Source organism: Mytilus galloprovincialis, chromosome 7 (assembly GCF_965363235.1).
Source record: "Mytilus galloprovincialis chromosome 7, xbMytGall1.hap1.1, whole genome shotgun sequence".
Classification (NCBI taxonomy): Eukaryota; Metazoa; Mollusca; class Bivalvia; order Mytilida; family Mytilidae; genus Mytilus; species Mytilus galloprovincialis.
Window position 1 is genome coordinate 44,141,544 of NC_134844.1, and position 21,423 is coordinate 44,162,966.

At 31.7% G+C, this 21,423-nt stretch overlaps 1 protein-coding gene across 2 annotated transcripts; it reads right to left on the reverse strand.

The window, feature by feature from the left end:
• Positions 1 to 1,407: 1,407 nt before the first annotated feature.
• LOC143083083 (uncharacterized) lies at positions 1,408 to 21,423 on the reverse strand. Of its 2 annotated transcripts, none has more exons than XM_076259287.1 (7): positions 21,268 to 21,423; positions 20,027 to 20,301; positions 15,404 to 15,611; positions 14,069 to 14,128; positions 6,011 to 12,916; positions 4,229 to 4,267; positions 1,408 to 2,546 (listed from the first exon to the last, which is right to left on the reverse strand). In XM_076259287.1, the coding sequence occupies exons 1-5, from the start codon at positions 21,341 to 21,343 to the stop codon at positions 12,759 to 12,761; spliced, it is 777 nt and encodes a 258-aa protein (XP_076115402.1). In that variant the 5' UTR covers positions 21,344 to 21,423; the 3' UTR covers positions 1,408 to 2,546; positions 4,229 to 4,267; positions 6,011 to 12,758. The 2 variants fall into 2 exon arrangements, with proteins under 2 accessions (XP_076115402.1, XP_076115403.1); XM_076259288.1 differs by having other exon boundaries at positions 15,404 to 15,596; positions 21,268 to 21,419.

A 21,423-nucleotide genomic window follows, 5' to 3' on the forward strand; every position in this document is an offset into this window, starting at 1 on the left:
GCAAATTTATTGGCATTTGCAAGTCTTATTTCCAATGATATCATAAAGCCCCAACCCCTCATCATAGTTAATTAATTGACTTTGAAACTTTTACCTTGTTTACAAGTTATTTGTTTAAAGGGAACTACTTGTGATAAGTCAATGATATTTGGTAATCAGTAGTATTAGCATTGGCACATCTTATTTCCATGGAGATTGTTCAGCCATATACCTTCATTCATGGTTCATAGACTTTGAATATTTGCATAACTTACATGTTAAAGTAATGCTCCTTTAATTTCAATATTTCCATTATCAAAATTACAAAAAGGCGAGACATACCTCTGTGATAACAGTTTATAATATATTAGGCAGAAACGCTAAAAATGGTAAAAATCCATATCAAAAGGGCAACACAGCAAGAAAGGGTCGTCAGACTATTACATGAGAGTACAAGTTTATTTGTAGATCTTGTCTTGCTGATCATTTTTGCTGCCTTTAAGTTTCTATCTGTCTAGTATAGTTTATCAGATATAAGCAGAAATACAACAATTATATTTATATTATTGGTATAACAAATCATTACAGGGCGCCTGAAGATTTTGAACTTGGGGGGGGGGGACTTTTTTTGTTGTCTTGTCTTGTTGATTGAAAAAAGAGTTTCTCTTAGTTACTATGTAATAATAATAAAATCGGTGAAATTAGTCATTTAAGGTCAATAATTTATGTAAGTAGTCGTCTGACAGTTTTAAAATAAAATAGACAATAAGTAGATCATATCATTTTTCTATTTTTAGCAGTTTGCAAGATAATGTACTATACTTGTATTTTACCCGTTTGTTCCATTTTTAGCCATGTCGGCCATGCTAGTTGGCAGGCAGGTTCATAGAACATATTTTTGGATTTGATATCAGCTATAGTTCTAAGTCTGTTGCACTTCAGTGTTTCTTTTGTTTCGTTGTTTTCCTCTTATAGTTGATGTGTTGCCTTTGGTTTTAGTTTGTAACACGGATTTGTTTTCTGTCAATCGATTTATGACTTATGAACAGTGTTATACTACTGTTGCCATTATTACCTTAGACACCGGCCTCCCAAACACGAAGAAGCCCAGGTTATTATATAAAATCAACATAATGTACTCACACTCAAGTAAAGTTCCCTATAATTCTCATGCCAATATACATATACACAATATGAACTATGAAAAATTTCGGATTTATCTTTGGAGTAGGTTATTTAAATATGGTTGTCTTTAGTTATGTTAATTTACAGCCTATTTCTGTCTTTTTAATTAATTAAGAGTAATAATTTTTTTTTTAAATTTTGAGTAAAATGGAAAACCGAAGGAGGAGGACAGAAGACAGTAACGAGAAAAGCTCACTTGACCTTTTAGGCCAAGTGAACATATACTATTAATGATGATAATAATAATGATTATAACAAATGAATCTTTATTTAAAGAAGGCAACTCAGTTCATAAAATATGCTTATTATCCCTGAAACATTCAAAAATGATAAATACAGGAAAAAAATGTATATAAATTACATAAACACATTAACCAATAGATGTATACAAATACATACAGGAAGCTTTAATAATAATTAAATGATTAAGCAACTTGGGCAATTCACAGAAAAAAGAACAACACACCATACCTAGGGGTCTTCATTTTGAGGAGTAAAAAAATAGTTTGAACATTTGATATTGAAAGTATCTTAATTATGCATTCCTTTAACATCATTCGGCATACTGTACCATTTATAAATTTAATTGTTTTTTTTTTCAATCAAATTTGATCTACTGACATGAAGATGTCCTAATATTGTCGGTCTGAATGAATAATTATAAAGATTGCAACCAAGTATATTCCAAAAATGTTACCAAAGTCTCTATCTGAACAACAACACTACTTATTACAGAGAATGACATGCAATACATGTATGGTATAGCTCTAAATAAAATTCTTTACTTGCCTTTCTGATTTATGCATTTCAATAAAAAACAAATGCTCTGGGCATTTTTCTGTATCTTTTGTAATGCAAAGTTTTGCAGTTTCTCTCAGGAAGTCATTCTATTGACATTTGTGCTAAATTTTGATCACGAATTATGACATTGGCTGTTTGGTGGAATTATTTCTCGAGACGGAAATTTTCTTCATAAGTATAATAATGATGGTGTATGTATATAGTATCATGGACATCTTCTTCATAAGTATAATAATGATGGTGTATGTATATAGTCTCATGATCATCTATGTTCATTTATTTAGGTTCACTTTGTTTTAGTTTTGTTGAATTAACTGTGAATACATCTGCGGCGTCATTGTATGGCATCCAACCTCATTCTTAGTTTTCTGCAAGAGAGGCGGACGATGTATGACCACAGTTTTAGACATTCACTCACATATATTAAATGCCGTACACTTCTCTTTCTACATTTCTTATTCTATCTCGCCCTGACTTTCTTCGCTTATAACGTCGACAAAGTGCTATAGTTGCGACAATAGCAACAATAAAGAGAGTACCAAAGATTGCTGCAAGAAGTGGGACAGGTCCATGTTCTAGCACTGCAAATAAATAATTTGCTTTTCTATTAAGAGAATGAAATCAAAAATGTGTGCAAAGAAATGATGATAATTTGTGATTTTTTTTTTTATAGAAACGCTACCTTCTGCCTCTGTCGCTATGGACGCATTTATGTATACATGGAAAAAAAAAAAATAGTCTGTTTAAAATGAAAATATCTATAGATTCTATAACAAGAGTGCACACGCCGAAATGTCTCGCCTTCTTTACTAATTATTGATATTATGTTGATAGTCCTAAGTATAAAACTTTATTAAAAACTGTCACATAAACTTAGCATTAACCAAGATAACTAAACAAAGACCAATGAACCATGAAAATGAGGTCAAGGTCAGATGAACCATGCCAGGCAGACATGTACAGCTAACAATGCTTCCATACAACAAATATAGTTGACCTATTACTTATAGTTTAAGAAAAATAGACCAAAACACAAAAACTTAACACTGAGCAATGAACCGTGAAAATGAGGTCGAGGTCAAATAAAACCTGCGGGACTGACATATAGATCATAAAATATTTCCATACACCAAATATAGTTGACCTATGGCATATAGTATTAGATAAAAAGACCAAAACTCAAAAACTTAACTTTGACCACTCAACCATGAAAATGAGCTCAAGGTCAGATGACATCTGCCCGCTAGACATGTACATCTTACAATCATTCCATACAACAAATATAGTAGATCTATTGCATAAAGTATGAGAAAAACAGACCAACACACAAAAACTTAACTATAACCACTGAACCATGAAAATGAGGTCAAGGTCAGATGACACCTGCCAGTTGGACATGTACACCTTACAGTCCTTCCATACACCGAATATACTAGACCTATTGCTTATAGTATCTGAGATATGGACTTGACCACCAAAACTTAACCTTGTTCACTGATCCATGAAATGAGGTCGAGGTCAAGTGAAAACTGTCTGAAGGGCATGAGGACCTTGCAAGGTACGCATATACCAAATATAATTATCCTATTACTTATGATAAGAGAGAATTCAACATTACAAAAAATCTGAACTTTTTTTTCAAGTGGTCACTGAACCATGAAAATGAGGTCAAGGACATTTGACATGTGACTGACGGAAACTTCGTAACATGAGGCATCTATATACAAAGTATGAAGCATCCAGGTCTTCCACCCTCTAAAATATAAAGCTTTTAAAAAGTTAGCTAACGCCGCCGCCGCCGCCGGATCACTATCCCTATGTCGAGCTTTCTGCAACAAAAGTTGCAGGCTCGACAAAAATGATCATGGTGACACAAGAGAATCTTTTGAAACAGATTTTAAATTTGGAGAATATGTATATTACAATTTATCAATATGTAAACAATTTCAGTTAAATATACTATTGATGGACGTCGGCTATTTATGCTGTTTGGGCGCGTTCTTGTCTCTTAAATTTGACACATTCCCCATTTCCATTCTTAATTTTATTCTGAGATGGAAATAATAATGCTTCAGAACATACATGCGTATTTCATGCTGGAAAAAGAAATCTGACATTTGTGCCCGAGATATATAATTAACGCATCAAAGAATTATGCTTAGCATTAAACAGTTTTGCTTAACATCAAACAATTAAGCGTAGCATTAAACAATAGTTGAATACATTTTGTAAACATTTATCAAATATGATATATTATACTTGCCATCAGTGTCATGGATTTTCCCCTTATCTTCTGAGGTGTCTGAAAGAATGAAGAATACACTGATACAAGTTTATTTCACAAATAAAATTTAACAGCATTAAATTATAGTAATAAACGGGGAAATAGTATTTAAAGCTGTTTCTACAAAAACGGGAACCGTAGACACAATTGACATGTTTTATTTTATGAACAATCTTAGTTGGTAAAGAACCGTACCAATTTTCATGATATATAGACCTGTAGGGCGATATTCTCGAAATCGACCTCATATTTAACGATTTGAGTGGGTTCAATGAGTAATAATTGTGACCCCTTCTGATCGACTTGTTTTTGTATTTATATCACTCAGAATTCAAGAAGTAACATTGTATAGCTCCCTTACATTATATGCCCCTTATATAGTGTTAAAAACATGTGCGTCATGGTTGAGTAAATTAGCCTGGTATCTTTGAGACTTGTTACGACTACTTATTCGATTCGACTGTATTGCATAATTTGTCCCCGAGCGTAACACCAACAAAGCAGTCATCATTTTTGTGTTAACATGCAATGTCATAGTACTGATTGTTTAGTTTCCATTAACTTGCAGTTTAAAAGAATAGTTAGATTATTTGAAGCAATGACATTTTTCTTCCCCACAGATATAGACTACTTTAGCATTATTTGGCACAACGATTTGGCATTTTACTCCCTTCAACTTCGTATTTCATTAGACAATAATTATTTGGATTTGTTCGCCACTGATTGGTCTTTTATAGACGAGACGCGCGTCGTGCGTATCATGGCAATTATAAGCCTGATATCATTGATGAGATTACGTAAATTACAATAAATGTTCGATCTATAAATTTACCGCTTGTGTTCTGTTCCCCTTCTTTACATTTGGACACATGACGGATGGTTGGTGTGTAGTGTAAGTGACGCTATCCCATTCGAATCCCAGCAATTTTGTCAGTTTTCAATTGATTTGTAAACAAGTAATCAAAAGATATTCAAAGGTAAAGGAGTCCTTAACTAATCCTACCAAATCATGTAATTGTAAATGCAAATTGAATAAGGCAGAAGAATTATAGCTAAGACGGCGTATCTATCGTATCATTTCATCGAGGTTGTTATTTGTTGCTATATATCACATTTATTTTTTGTTCATTGTTTTGCATGTAAATCTGGTCGTTCTTTTTCTCGTTTGAATTATTTTACATTTGTCATTTCGGGGCCTATTATAACTGACTATGCGGTATTTGGTTAAGCTTATTTGTTGAAAACCATACGGTGACGTGAAGTTGTTAACTTCTATGTTGGTGTCTGGTGGAGAGTAGTCTCATTAGCTATCATACCACATCTTCTATTTATACATATACTAATAAAACTGAAGACCACAGTGAATATATAAGAAGTGGGCAGAGTGCAATCAAAATATGACGAAAATATGTAAACAAAGAATATTAAGAATTTCTTGTCATTTGTGTCCCTATATTCTTTAATAGTGTATTTCTTGGAAGATTAATATTTTTATTACATACACAATCTGTGCTCACTACAAAAAAATATTCGCACGTGTCATCTGCTAAATGTTGTCTCTTTGTAATAACTTTCAATCTTGAGAGCTACAGATGTAACATAATAACATTTGTCTCGATGGTAAAAAACAAACAACTAAAATTAACAAGTGTCCATCTGCTTAAGGGAAAAAATTGAAAAATCAAAAGCCACAACAACATCCTTAAGAAACATTTATAGTACATTGTACCTCGCTATGGTAGAACTTATCATTCCACTTACCCACAAATGTATTCTTACTCTCTAACTTATATTTATCTCCACTTCTGACAATCAAGACGATTATTGATGCACTGTACCCGTCTGCAACTATATTAACGTACACACTTTCTTTATCGTTAGAATTAGTGGTACAAAATTTCGGGATGTTAATCTATGCTTGGTCATTGCATGAATACGTATGTTTTAGACGTGTATCCTGCAGAGAAAAGAACTGCATGTATTACAATGTGAAAACTAAGCATTTTATGTAAAACAAAACAAAGTATTATCAGACTGAGTTCATGTCACTGTATGTGGTCTCTTATTACAGGCGAGTATCATCATCCCTGGCCTAAAGCTTGTGCGCTTCTTTGTGGAATATTTTGGAGTAAATGATGTCCGATGTTTGTTATTTTCAACTTTGAAGTTCAAAGTTTATTTTGGAATATCCATGCCGGGAAAAAATCTGGAAAACTGCATTTTTGAGAAATATTTGTCTATGAGTGTGCCTGATGAAGTTAAAATCCAGAAAAAGGCTTGCAATCTATAACGTGTTGTTTTAATTTATTTAAAGACTCTTCTTCAGTGGAGGTGGAATTAAAACAAATTGGAAAGCCAAATAAAATATGAAGTCGAAGTTTTATTTATGAATAGAGATTTGTAAATTGATATTTTTATCCTATTGAACTTAGACTATTTGTATTATTTTAAAGATGTATTGCCCGTTCTTTCATCTAACTGCGTTCCACTCGTCTACACTCGACCGATTCCGTTTATCTATTTAACGTACGCAACTACATAGAATGCAACCCCGTTAACTGCTCATAAAAGACATTAAGCTTATATCTGGTAGTGACCAGTCTTTATACTTAGATATATGATTTGATTTAGTAGTTCTTTTTGGTTTCGAACTAAATGTCAGTAGCTGCGAGTACTCTCAAGATATTTACTTATGTCTTTTTGTGGTTAGAGATAAAGAATGGAGATAACCCATATCTGTGTCTTTGTTTGATGTTTTTGTTTGTATAAGATCTAATCAGTTTAGCCTTTTAAAACTCTTTTTTATAGTTTGTTCTTATGATGTTTGGAACATCGCTGTCTATGGTTAAAGGGGGATGGGGTGTGGGTGTGCTTGGTGCAGTGATCTGGTTGTGGGATGGGATGTTGTTTGGCATTCAAAATCATATGTTACCCCACAAAAATCTTTATTTTCCTGTACCAAGCCATGAGCCAGTAGTTCAGTGGATGTCGTAGATTCATATCAGTTATTTTTTGTTTTCATAAATTGTTTTGTTACATTAGGGCTGTAATTTTTCTCGATTGAATTGTTTGATATTTTTCATGTCGGGACGTTTCATCGCCGACTGTACGGCATGGGTTTTGCTTCATTATTAAAAACCGTACGGTTGCAAATATACTTGTAATTTGCTAACATCTACTCTAGTTGAACTTTGGTGGACATTTGTCTCAGCGGCTATCATAGCACATTCCCTTGTTTTTACTGTCACTCTACCACCAGAGTGTGTTGATCGTTTTGTCTGCCAGCACGAGCACAAAACGTTAAAACGTGTACGAGGATTAAATATGTAAATAGAAGATGAAGTTTGTTTCAATCTTATATTCAGACATTTAATCAAATAGAGATACAGTGTGTTTTTTGTCGTTTACAAATCTTTTTTATAATACGATGCTTAAACATTCAAATTAGCTGACGACACAGTTTTCATTTTTTTTAAGGTTACATGGGCATAATGTTTCTATCTTATTTTTGACGTATCAGTCTCATATTAAAGAGACATTACTTTTTCTATACTAACAGGTGATGCAACTTACAAGGAACAAAAGTAAAGTACTGTGGTTTTTTTATACGTGAAAGAAACTATTGTTGGTTCTATCCATTATCCATTATGAAACTAGGGACATACAAATTTTTGAACGGTAGAGTCTTTATGAATACTAGGTAAATGGTATTTGCACCTCAGTTATTGTATTTTATTCTTATTCTTGGTGTGTATAAAAAATAATGGAAAGACAAATGACTGTAAATGCACGGTTTAAGCATATTCATAATTCATTTTTTTCTATTGTCTTTTTACTTCAAATATTTTATTTTATTACTAGTTGTGAACAATGCCCCATGGCGCCAGCCTAAATAATATTAGCAAAATTTGACATTTTGTTAAAGTGAAAAAGATCAAGGCTAAGTACATGAATTATATTTAATGCGTTTTCTTCAGTTTTAATGTGTTTCTCCGATTTTGTTTTTTTTTTTGTCCATGGATTTATGAGTTTTGAACAGCGGTATACTACTGTTGCCTTTGTTTATACATGCATATAAATATATTCAATGATATTTGTCTTAATTAATGTTAACCATCGTCTCGTTGATGTCATACTATGTACACATATATAGTTTATATTACAATTTCAATTGGTATATTAAATAAACTTATTTTTTCTAGTTTACACACTGATCATGCTGATCATGCTGATGTAGTTTAACACCAACGAGCTGTCGTAGCTAAAGACTTCAGAGTTCATGCAGAGTTCAAACTACATCAAGATAATTGAAAGAAAATCACTAATAATGAAAACAAATTAAGACTTACTAACTTGTTATTTAATTTCGTTTGCATTTATAATATTGGACTCAAGCAAATAGAATACAAAGAAACAAAAACAAAATTGGTGCATTGTATTGAAAGGGTAATAATAGGTCACGGTAAAGTATTAAGAAATATGTGACGATCAGTACATATGTTGTTATTTATATACCAACCTACGGAACGCCGTTTTCCTCCTATTATTGTAACGGAGAGTTAGCAATATATGGTTTAACGCGGAAGATCGTGGAAAAAATGTACATTGTATATATATATTACAATACTATAAAAAAAAATTATATATATGAGAGAATCAAGTCAATCATCAATAAAATAACGACTGAAAGTCTGATTAAAACAATAATACAACGTACGCTAGAATATATAATTTCGGGATATTAATAGTTTTGATTGATGTTTTCCTGATAAAAGTATTTTCCCCAAAACATACCAACTACTTTCTAAACATTAAAGAAAATTAATGCCCGTAGCAATTCAGTAATATGACAGTTGCTTTCCATTCGATTGTTGTTTTAGCGATTTTGTTTTTGCCATGCATTTGATAAAGGACTTTTCGGTTTGAATTTTCCACAGAGTTCCGAAGTTTTGTTATTTGACTTTTCACTTAAAACATAGTCACATTATGCCCATCCTAAATTTACTGAACTAAATCATTAAAACTATTTATTTGACAATAGGTGATTTCATGTTTGACCTTGATGGTAGAATCATCCTGCAGAATTTGTAGAATTGTTTTAATTTGATATAAAATATTAGCATCAGTAATGGTGCAGTGATGTACAAAGGTTAATTCCATATCGAATATGTTGAATGTTTTTACCGTAACTTTAAGATGAAGAACAGCAGTTAAAGTGTTGATTTATTTTAAATTTTTCCATACATTCATAGTGATTTTGTGTTATGCCTTGATAAACTGTCCTTTGTTATGCATTTCGTTGATCTTTATGCAAATAACAATGAAACTAATGAAATAATTTCTTGTACGACCATGAGCTAGGAAATGGTAAAAAAAAATTTTAACATTTTAACATTGCATTTTTTTGAACTGTCAATGATTTTTATAGGTGACTACTTCAAGTATTGCGATTTTTTCACTGACAAAATACTTGGTAATAAGCATGATTATTGAGTTTACTATTGCTTTATACTCCGATGGCAAGCACACCACATTTCCTTATTTTTGACAATTTCTATAATACCTAAACATGTGTTTTTAAGAGATCAAATAAAAAAAAAACAAGCTAAATTCATTGAACAAAGACATAGAAAAAAGCGATACGATTGTAAATTTCAATTTTTTATTTCCTTTGTTTATTATATCAATCACCACAATATACTGGATAATGCACAGGCTGAAATAATTTATTTATATATAATTAACGATAATCTAGGAACATAATTTATATGATCGATTACTTAATTAATACCAGGAAAAATGCACTGCTTACAGTTTTATGTACTTTTTGCAGTTTTGACAATTGTAAATCTTGATACCATTTGTAACGAAAAGTATAAATTTGACTGTAAGTTTTATAGCAATAATAATAATACAAAATATAATAATAATAAGTATAGTAAAAATATTGTATAATGAAAATTTATTTAATAAAGGCAACATATTAATATGCTTACCATCCCTGAGAGCAGCATTCGAAAATGAGTACAACAGTACGAAAACTACAAACAAAATGCATAAACACAACTATAGATGTATACTTAAAAAGTATGTGTGGTTCCAGTTACATCTGAAAAAAAGTTAGGGTAGGTAGGTAGGGATGTTTTTTTATTTTATGTTTTTATTTTTTTACATTGAGTCTATGGGAGCAACATTCTGACTTTAACAGTGCTTAATGAAAAAGACAATAAAATCTTTAGGGTAGGCTATTTTTGAGGCGAAAAAGTAGGGAAGGTAGGGTTACTGGAACCACACATATATTTTTATTTGGCCATAGGCGTTTGACAGAAAAGAAAGCATAACACCATTTAAACAACATGGCCTTAGGTATCTTCACTTTGTCGAGTTTGAACATTTGATCTCAAAGGTATCTTCATTATTGTTTCACTTAACATCATTTGACTTTTTTTTTCGTTGACAAATTTCAGTATACTAGTATATCAGGGTTCTTTTTGGAGATTTAGCTACACGAAGATGTGCTGATATTGTCGATTTGAGTGAATATTTATAAAGATAAATACATGCAGTATATCTAAAACGTTTTCGAAATCTTCATATAAAAAAAAAACAATACTTGGTATAAAGAATGACATGCAATATGCAATACACGTATCTCATAAATGAAGTTAGGTATAAAAACAAATGCATTTGCATATAACCGTACAATAAACAAAAAAGTAAAAAAAAAATACCGAAGTACGGAAAGTCCGTAATCAAGTGGCAAAATCAAAAGCCCAAACACATCAAACGAATGGATAACAACTGTCATATTCTTGACTTGGTACAGGCATTTTCTTATGTCAAAAATGGTAGATTAAACCTGGTTTTATAGCTAGCCAAATCCCTCACACTTATATGACAGTCGCATAAAAAAAAATCAATATATTGAGTCAAATCCCAATCTGTTGTTTAGGACAGATGGATTTCAGAATCGGTCATGTCTGGCATATATGACCGTTTCCGGACCCTTGATATTGACAATGATGTGTGAACAAAACAAATAGACATAATAGGTAAAAATGTGAAAAATAAGGCTACAACAGTCCATACTGTGTTATAATCTTAATCACTATAACAAAAATCAAATATGTCACAAAGAAACACAAAAAGGCAAAGAGACAAAACACATGAACAAAAACGAAAGACAAAAAAAAATACCACAGCACAATAACACACGACGGGTTGAATATAAGTACAGAGCCACGTCATATGTAACAAAGAAACACAAAAAGTCATAAAGACAACGCACATTAGCAAAAATGAAAGACAAGAATATCAAAATTTACTGTAGCACAATAACACAATGACGAAATGTATAAGTAAAAAATTAAGTATAGAGCCACTTCAAATGGTTATTACTGAAACTGATAAAACAGTAAAAGTAATATTCATAAAGACAAATAAAAGAATACTATAACACGTTATTAAGTTGACAAAAAAGTAGGTACCCAAAATGATTACTACAAGACCATCGTGTATCATTTTTGAAGTTGATAGTTATATTTATCAACAAGGTCTTGGTACCTTCCGATAAATTGTTCTTTTACAAAAATGACGATACATACTTTGAGATACTTTTGGTTCATCAACTTTCTATTCAGACACTGATGATGTTATACAAAGTTACAAAAAAATTGAAATGATCTTTTGACATAAAGTTTCGTTTTTAATTGACAACTCGATTTCGTTTCCTTCGTGTCCGTGTCTAATAAATGCATTTCCAATTAAAACAAATGTTTTTTGCTTTTTTCTGTATATTTTCTTATGTTTAGTATAAGTAGCTTCTCTCAGCTTACACTTGATGACGAATCAGGACATTGGTTGTTTGGAATTTATTTAGAGACGGACATCTTTTTCAAAAGTATGGTAATGTTGTGTGTATATAGTCCAAAATTCATTCAGGTTCATTTATCTCTTTCATTTTCACTTTATGTTGGTGGTGTGCAATCATATGTTATTACTTCTTCTTCTTCGTTTTCGACCCCTACCTTATTCTAACATTACCAAAAGAAAAGCGGAAGAAAATAAGGGCATAAGTGTCTTGTGCGTCTTCCTCGGTCAATTGTATCAATTTTATCGTCTGTTGTATCATCTGTAACAGTCAATTTTTTTTATCTAATCGTTTGCAAAGTTGTTTGCCGCTAAAACTCAAGAAGGTGAATGTACTGAAATTGTGTAAATTGCTGTCAATTCGAGTTATATATCAAAATATCATGATAATATTGTCCTTTCATCAGATTAAACTCCTGATCATATCAAAAAAATAATCGTATCCGATCTTGGTCTCCAAATAAATGTTTTGAGAAATTTAGTTGTTAGAAAACCCCAAATCTATTAGACATTCTAGTTTGTTCTAAAATCATTATCCTTCAGTGCAGTCGTCTTAGTTTTAGGCACGTGAATAAATAAGATATACATATATGACGACAGTTGATTTGACCTCTCAGAGTGAGACGTTCACTAACATACATTACATGCCGGACACCTCTTTTTCTACTTTTCGTATTCTTTCTCGTCTTTCTTTTCTTCGCCTATAACGTCGACACAGTACTACAACTGTTGGAATTGCAAGAACAAGAAGTACGCCAGCAATTGCTCCAATATATGGAAGTGCTTCAAGGTTTGGTGCTGCAAATAATTTAAAAGAACATACAAAAATATTATGTACGTATTGTAACGATGAAACTTTATAAAAACGTTTTATAGGCGATTCTAACTGCCACTTTCTTCATGTGATACCATATATTCAGTTATGAACAGGAAAAAGATCATTGTGTTAAATGTAAAAATATGTTGAGAGTCCAAAGCAGAAACAATGGTGAGTTTCAATCTTTTGAAACATATTTGGTCCCGTTTGAATAAAAAAATATTTTGCATTGATAAAATATATCAATATATATATTTGCATGAGCATACAAAGGAAACTACGATCCATTGTTAAAATGTATTAATAATGGGATAGGGGAGGGTGACATCCGGAACAAATAAAAAATACTGGTATTCATTATTTTATGTAAAGACTTTTCAATTGCAGCTCATGTTAAACAAAATCATATATGATTTCTTATGTATATATGGAAAAATAAGTACATAAATTAAATACCATTATATCTACATATATCAATATGAATACACAAGTTTGATATGGTTCAGTTCAAGATGTTATTCCACGCCTATTTACATGAATGCGAAATTTGTAGTGGATAAGAAAAATAATATTTTTGTCTTAAATATACTGTTAAAGCATTCAGTAATTATGCTAAGCATTAAAACCACAAAAATTTCTTTACATAGTCGAAATATGAGCGTTACATTATTTACGTGTTCCATCTTCCGAAGTCATTCCACTTTTAATCAGTAGGTGACTTGTAGAAACATCTTTTTTTCTTTGAGCAATGATACTTTTACTGTCTTATTTGTAGGTTACTAATATAATTGGACCTCGGAATAAGGTCTATACATGTATTGGTATTTACAGATTGTAAACAAACGATATTTGCTGATATCTAATTATTAAACATTTACGTTTATTTTATCAGCTATAACGTTTGTTATGTCTGTTTATTTTGTTCATACATCGATTCGTTTATGGAATTAGATGAGAAAATGCCTATATGAAGTCAGGAATATGACAGTTGTTATCCATTCGTTTGATGCGTTTGAGTTGTGAGATTGCCATTTGATTAAGGACTTTCCTTTTTGAATTTTCCTCGGAGTTCAGTATTTTTTGTGATTTTACTTCTGTTTGTAAACGATTAATACACATGATACATTACTTACAATCATTATCTGAAGAATCATGTTTTTGGTTCTTATTTTCTCCCTGATCTTTGCAGCTTTCTGAAAACAATGGTATAAAGCGATAAAAGTATGCTATAACAGATATGGTTGTAAAACTACTGAATTTAATTGAATCAGGATAAAAGCATTTAAAGACACTCTGTAATACAAGCATGGGAATTGTAGGCACTAATGTCTTGTTTACGGTCAAGAAAAATCTTTTGAAGATTTTCAAAACATTAAGATCGAGAATGAATTTATACAGACGATGGGGTCTTGTTCGACAACATAATTGATGAGTTATTTTCGGGGTATGGGGAGGGGTGTTGATATTTCAACAGACAGTTGGTTTTGCAATGAGTACTAATTGTAAGCTCCTACTGACTGACTTGTTGCACTAGACTATAGTAATCATATGACTTTGGCAAAACCACGAATTTAAATCTCGACGAAAATTTGTACACAGGAATATAAATGAATCCATAGTTAATCATCTTGAAAGTTTAAGACCAATTACATCTTTGTATTGGTATAGTACCTTTTTCTTTGTATGTCCTCCTCGTTGTAATATAGCTTTTTGAAATGGTACGGCGTAAAGCAATAAATCAATCAATCAATCAATCAATCAACCAGTCAAATTTGTAATTTAGGTAATGAAACATTTTATTTTGTGAAGAACCCCATTAATCCAATTATAGTTAATTTTATATGAACATTGAGAGACTGGGCTGAAAATAAGGTGCTATTTTCATTGACAAATATAATTTATTTACTAATTGGTATTTGACCAAGTTGACATACTAATTGATAACTATCATTGTTTTTGGATATAGATAGGATATCGTCAAATGTATAATATATTGGATGTTGAATTTGTTGATTTCGATTGAACGTTTGGCATTATACCTATTAACACGCTGTCTTGTATCAACAATATTCGTGGTATTAATAAAGGAAGTTCCCTTCTCCCAGTTAATTATCATTTCGACCAAAGGGACATACTATATGCAGTCGTTTACTCAAAGAGAATTTGATGATTTTACCTTCAAATTGTTTATGCGATTGTCCTTGTTGTGTCTCGAACGTTTCGAGTGGTTTTAATTTTATAAATTTGATATTGCGGTTGTGTATAATTAAATGTTGACACCATTTGAATCAAGAAAAAAAAAAATTTAAAATTGAAAGTCTCGACAAAAACCTTTTGCATAACTTAAAAAAAACGTGTGCAATAAATATAGATGAACCTACAATGATGTGATGTATATGTCAATAAGACAACATATCCTATGGTAGTACATGTATAGACACAAATATTGATTGTTCGTTTGTACTTACCAAAGACTGTATTATTACAATCTAGTTTATATTTGTCTCCATTTCTGACATTAAACACGATTCTTGATGCAGTGTTCTCGTTTGCAACAAAATTTATTAACAGATCTTGATGATAACTGGAATTAGTGGTACAAAATTCTGGTATGTCTGATAATTGGTCATTACATGAATATGTATGTTGTAGAAATGTATCCTGAAGATATACAAACTATAGTACAGTGTGAAAAATAAACAAATCGTTAGTCTGTTAATGAGGACCTTTATATTGAAATAATAGTGATTTTTTTTCGTGCTGCTGATCATTTATGCAAGTTACATATTTATCAACCAATCTCCCACATGTAAGTTAATAGCCATCAACGAAACAACAAAAAAAGAGTTTAAAAACTACGTTTTTTGGTTAAACAAGTCAAAATCAGGTTTCAAAATTGCTTAAATTTTCAGAAAAATAGACCTTGCCATTAAGTTCATTTTTATATTTTTGACTTTAATGTCTTATCGTTTGTAGAACAAATATTCAGAAAATGCCCTTTCCTTACCATTATTTTTCATAAAAATTGTTTGGACGAATATTGTTAAATAATTGTATAAGGTCCGAGACTGCATGTTAAGCGCATCACTGCTTTTGATATTCTAAGTCGTTGATGGAATATGTTCGTTGTCGTTCTGCTGTTGGCATGTTTTGACGACTATTATGTAATTTTGTCTGTGCGTTTCTCTGTTATGAATGTGTTTGCGTGTGTTTGTACAGTATTTCTGTCACGTATTGTTTAAGCGATATTTTTTTATATTGCCATAAAGCCGGAGGTTTGGTATACCATTAAACCAGGTTAAACCGAACATTTTTTTTTAAATGTCTTGAACCAAGTAAAAAATATGGCAGTTGATATCAAATAACCCGTTTCAATGTGTGTTTGCGTTTGTTTTTGTTGCCCTTCGGTGTTCCTGTTGTTCCGTTTGTTTCTTCTTGTACATGATGTATTTCCCTCGGTTTTGGTTTGTAACCTGGATTTGATTTTCTCTCAATCGATTTTTTAATTTTGAACACCGGTTTACTACTGTTACATTTACTTAACCTAGCTCCAATAGTTTTCAAGACATTTCTGAAAACATCTAATATTGAAAACAACTCAGGCATATTTGAATAAATAAGCTTTGTAGTATTATATTAAAATAGTAATTATGCGTAGAATAATTGACATTGTCCCTTTTAATCAATATAGACATAATTTAAGGCGAAGTGTACGTAATTAAACTACACAATGGATTTTTTTAAAATTTTACATGTAGATTCTGCTTGTAAAAATAAATCGGAAAATAAAATAAAAAAAGGGGGTAACCGTTTTCGTTTTTGAGATACGAGCTGTTGAAGTAAACAGCATCATACACCAAAATTACAAAGGTTATATAGGGAAAATCGTGAAATTCGACAGGAATTGTTACATTTTTAAGATTTTCTATTATATTAGACAATCGATTTTTTTTAAATTTTATGAGACGATTCTAAAATGTCTGAGGAATCGATTGGTGCAAAGAAAGTCCTTAGCAACCGTGCTATTTTTCAAGCTATACCCTGTTAAAGTTGAATCTTGAGTGTAAAAAAACAAAAAACAACGACAACGTTATTGACGTCGCCGCAACAAGGTGCGACGCTTCATATCTAGTTGTGCTATACTTGTATGAAATATATACCGTTTTGTTTGAGTTCGTGTTGCTCGGTCTTTAGTTCTTTATGTTACGTTTTGTGTACTATTGTATTGTATTTGTCTATTATATTCGGGTGCGTGCGGAGATCGCCAAGCTAGAAAACGGTTGACATTTTCTTCAATATGAACTAGAACTATTTTCGACCTTGGTGCCTTATTTTTTTGTTAAAATCTAAATACTGCGACGTGTTTTCAAAATCTTTGTTCCCATAAAACTTTATTTCATCAAGGTCTCTTCTCAGAATGTCAGCCATCTGTCTGGCACAGGATAACAAATCAATATTTAAGTAAATATAAGTTGTGTGGTAATTCTTAGTACATTTGGGTAAATTAATCTTATCTTTGTGCCGCATAAGCATCTCTATAATTCAACACATCCCTGAGCCACGACATTATATATTTTATGCATTGCATGCGCTTCTTTTTATCACAATCCAGACCGGCTAGTAACCGTTGTATAACTTTACACGTCTGAAGACGAATATTTGCGTGAAACATTTTTGTATGAATTTTATTTCTGGAAATCAATCTGAAATCTACAACAGTCCATTTCCGAAAGTCGGGCTGGACCTTTACTTTTATGTGCATTCGGGATTTACACAAATTGGAACCCGAATAATTCAGTCGTATTATTCAGCTGATGTACGAATGCTACATTTCTCGTGTGGGAGAAAATCGGACATGGAAAGGGCTTTAATTATTCGAGTAACTCAAATTGAAACTCGGGAATATATTTCTAGCTGTTCGGAATTTGCTAAAACAAATGATCGACATTACGGTATTGAATCAATACTATAGAGATACCAATTATTTCTTTTAGCAAATTCGAATACCAGTCAGTTTATAGGACTTCAGTTTGAAATAGGGGCGGCAATCCATTCATTTTATCCAATCAATTGGAAAGGGGAGGGGGGGGGGTCAACATTGATAGTCAAAAAGCCTTGAAATATTCGATAAAAAACGTTGAATGTAAATTATATGAACTCCAAAGTCTCATATTATAAGACTAGTAAACCACAGGCTTCTCAATTCTTGTATGATCATGAACTAGGTGAAAACCTAGAGCTGACCGAGTGCGAGATCCTCATGGATAATCATCGAGGTCGTTAAACAGCCCTTGCAGTAAACTTTGGTTAAATTTAAAAAAAAAAATAGAAATGTAATAGTCTGAACACATTTCACCTCTCATTCCATCAAATATTAAATTGCAGTTACAATTATCACAAAACTTCCCTCACCTCTTTTCTTTAACCATAATAGAGGGAGGAGGGTAGGAGGGATCCTAATCCCTAAATCCCGGGCTAAAAAAACACGAAATCCGGCGAGGTCCCGAATTAAAAAAAATCCCGACTACCCGAAATTCGGAAATAGAATTCCCGGATCCCGAAAGGGTCAATCCCGAAATCCCGAGCTTAAAGACGCCCGATCCCGGAGTTCCGATAAAGATCCTACCCCCCCCCCCCCCCCCGTAATTCTATATTCTATTTATTCATAATCTTGAATTGAGACTTGATACTTCAAAAGTACATTGATTCTCTAATTTTGAATGATGCACACAGGCACATTAAAAGAAACAGATTTCGCTATATATCTCTTCGAAATTGGAATTTGTAAAAGAAGAAATGACATGTTATATTTTATCTTACATGTGTACTTTCAATTTCAATATGGTTCTAAATTTAGATTTAGTTTTCCCATAAATTGCGGACGGAATAGAAGACACCTGTTTATTTTCTGCACATGTAGAAAAAGTTGAAAACTTGGAGTTGAATGAAATAATTTTTACTTATTTTAAGATAAATGTTAGAGTGGGACAATTTTTAAGTTACTGAGTAATTTTTGGGGCATAATTTGTTTATTTTTTGTTTGTTTTCCGTCTTTGTTCTTCCAACTGGTAAGTTTTGCACTAGTGGTCAAATTATTCTCTTGGTATCGTCTGATTTCTCATATGAATATAAATCATGTCCTTAAATTTTCAATTGCACAAAATACGAACATTTCAACGTCTTTTTTATTAAACAATTAAATTCACACGTCTTTCATTAATTATTTGTCACCTATTATAAAAGTTTACGTTGAGTACTGTGTTTTTCGTTCAAGACTACGGCTTTTTAAAACGATATTGTTGGGTCAATTCAGGTTTCATTTTAATTAATTTGATATCAATAGAAGAAAAATTGTTACATGTTTATTTGTTTATTTGTTTATAATTTTGTTGTGAGGCGTTTTTTTCTTTCTGTTGATATAAACACGAAATGCCTTCTCCTACGCGTCTAAAACAAAAAAAAAACAAAAAACAGTGTTTTTAAGGCAGGCTGCACACAGAACAACGTACAGAATGCTGTGATTTCTAATTGGAGTTATTTAGATAATTTCTATGAGGTTTAAGACAGCACAGACGTGCTTGTTGGATTCATTATAGACCGCAGAAAGTAGTTTTTCTTTCGTGTGTCCTTTCTTGGAGTAAGGGAGATAACTTGTGTAACTAACGACGAACGTTTTTAATCCCGTATTCCGCTAGAGGCGTGCAATTACGTACACTTCGCCTTAAGATATAACATTTACTATCCATCAATACAATTAAGACATCGAAACTTTGCGTAGGAACAGTAGACAGTACCTTCTTTTTTTTTAAAATACTAGTGTATAAGTTATAATGGTATAAGATTACTTTTATGCGCTAAAAGTGTGTTATAAAATATTTTAAAGAAATAATCTACGCTTAATTCCACGAATTTTTGCTGTGAATAATATATAAAAAGTGAAATCACATAAATACTTAAGGAAAATTTAAAACGGAAAGTCTCTTATCACATGGCAAAATCAAAACTCAAACACATCAAACTAATGGACAACAACTGTCATAATCCTGACTTGATACAGACATCGCGCTCATAGTAATTTAGTATATGCGTACCTTATTCAGTGACCTGATTGAGGATATTCCAGTTTTTTTAGTTCTGTATTCCAAGGTGACGTTAGAAGACCCACAGTCGATATTAAATTCTTCTATGCTGATACATTTTTGATAGGTATATTCATTGTAGTCTTTGTCATCAGAAAAGCCATAAAACCGCAATAAAGCACACAACCTTTTTATTTTCCCGCCATTGTAGACGACTTTATAACTATGTTCTGGATTAACTTTGTAATCTTCAAAACCATAACTGCATATTAGAGGTGGTAAAGATACTGCAATTATCACAATGATTATCAATATAGTACATATATCAAAGATTTAAAAACCGCAAAATGTTGGTAATAAGGATTCATTTAGTTCAAAGATACATTGTGTGTTTCGATAACTCAATATGAGTAGTGCATGTCATAATCCTAAGCATATGTAAAAAATCTTCGACAATATCAGGCTTATAACTTGGTACGCCAGACAATCGATTCTTCTACAAAAGACTCGTTAGTGGCGCTCGATTAAAACGACATTAAGCCCAAATAGAAAAAGACATTGGAATTTGTAACCTTACGCAGGTTGTAAAATTCTGTGTAATTTGATCTCTATTGGCAATCATACCAAATGCTGGTCTCCGGCGAAGAGTTGTTTCGTAAGCAGTCATACGCATATCTTGGTTTCTGATGGAGAGTTGTGTCATTGGCAATTATATACCACATTACATTTTTAAATCAGTATTCTTGGTACATGTTGACAATCGTATCCTTCCTAACCGAATATGCTTGATTACATTTACAATTGATAAATGGGAAAAACTAAAATAAAGATTTCACTTGAAAATTCTCTATTCTATGTTTGTATCAGTAAGCAGCAAAAGAATAGCATTTTTTAATTTCAGTTTACCAAGCTTTTAATTAAATTATCTCCAAAAAAATAATAAAGCAAGATAATATTCATGTAATACAAGCATTAGCATGAATATGTTAAACTGAAATAAACATAGTTTAGCAGAATTTTATATCTACGATAAGATTTAAATTAACTTTTAATCAGTACAGTTACGGGCTATAGATTTTGTCACCTCAAATAGCGTTACTTTTATCGTGGTCTCGTAACTACCTGTTTACACACTGCTATAATTATAACACTAACGAGCTGCCGTAAATACGGGTTTGCCATCAGACACAACATTAAGTTCATTTAAAATCATTTATAATTATAATGAAAATTGTTAATCATTCCACACTTACTCGTTTCGATGGCAGCATATATGATACTAAAGTCCAAAAAATAAAACATAAACAAGAAGACACAAAACTGATGCATTTTAAAACCTTAATATAATAAGTCAAGGTAAAGTAAGTAATCTGTGACGATCAAATGTTGTTATTTATAAACCACATATA

What these genes read in the sequence shown, in the direction of transcription:
- LOC143083083 (XM_076259287.1), bottom strand. Translation starts at nt 21,343, where the DNA reads ATGCATCAGTTTTGTGTCTTCTTGTTTATGTTTTATTTTTTGGACTTT. An exon ending in TTGTAATAATACAGTCTTTG is followed by an intron (nt 14,129 to 15,403) that starts GTAAGTACAAAC and finishes CATTGTTTTCAG; the next exon opens with AAAGCTGCAAAGATCAGGGA. An exon ending in TGATTCTTCAGATAATGATT is followed by an intron (nt 12,917 to 14,068) that starts GTAAGTAATGTA and finishes AATTATTTGCAG; the next exon opens with CACCAAACCTTGAAGCACTT.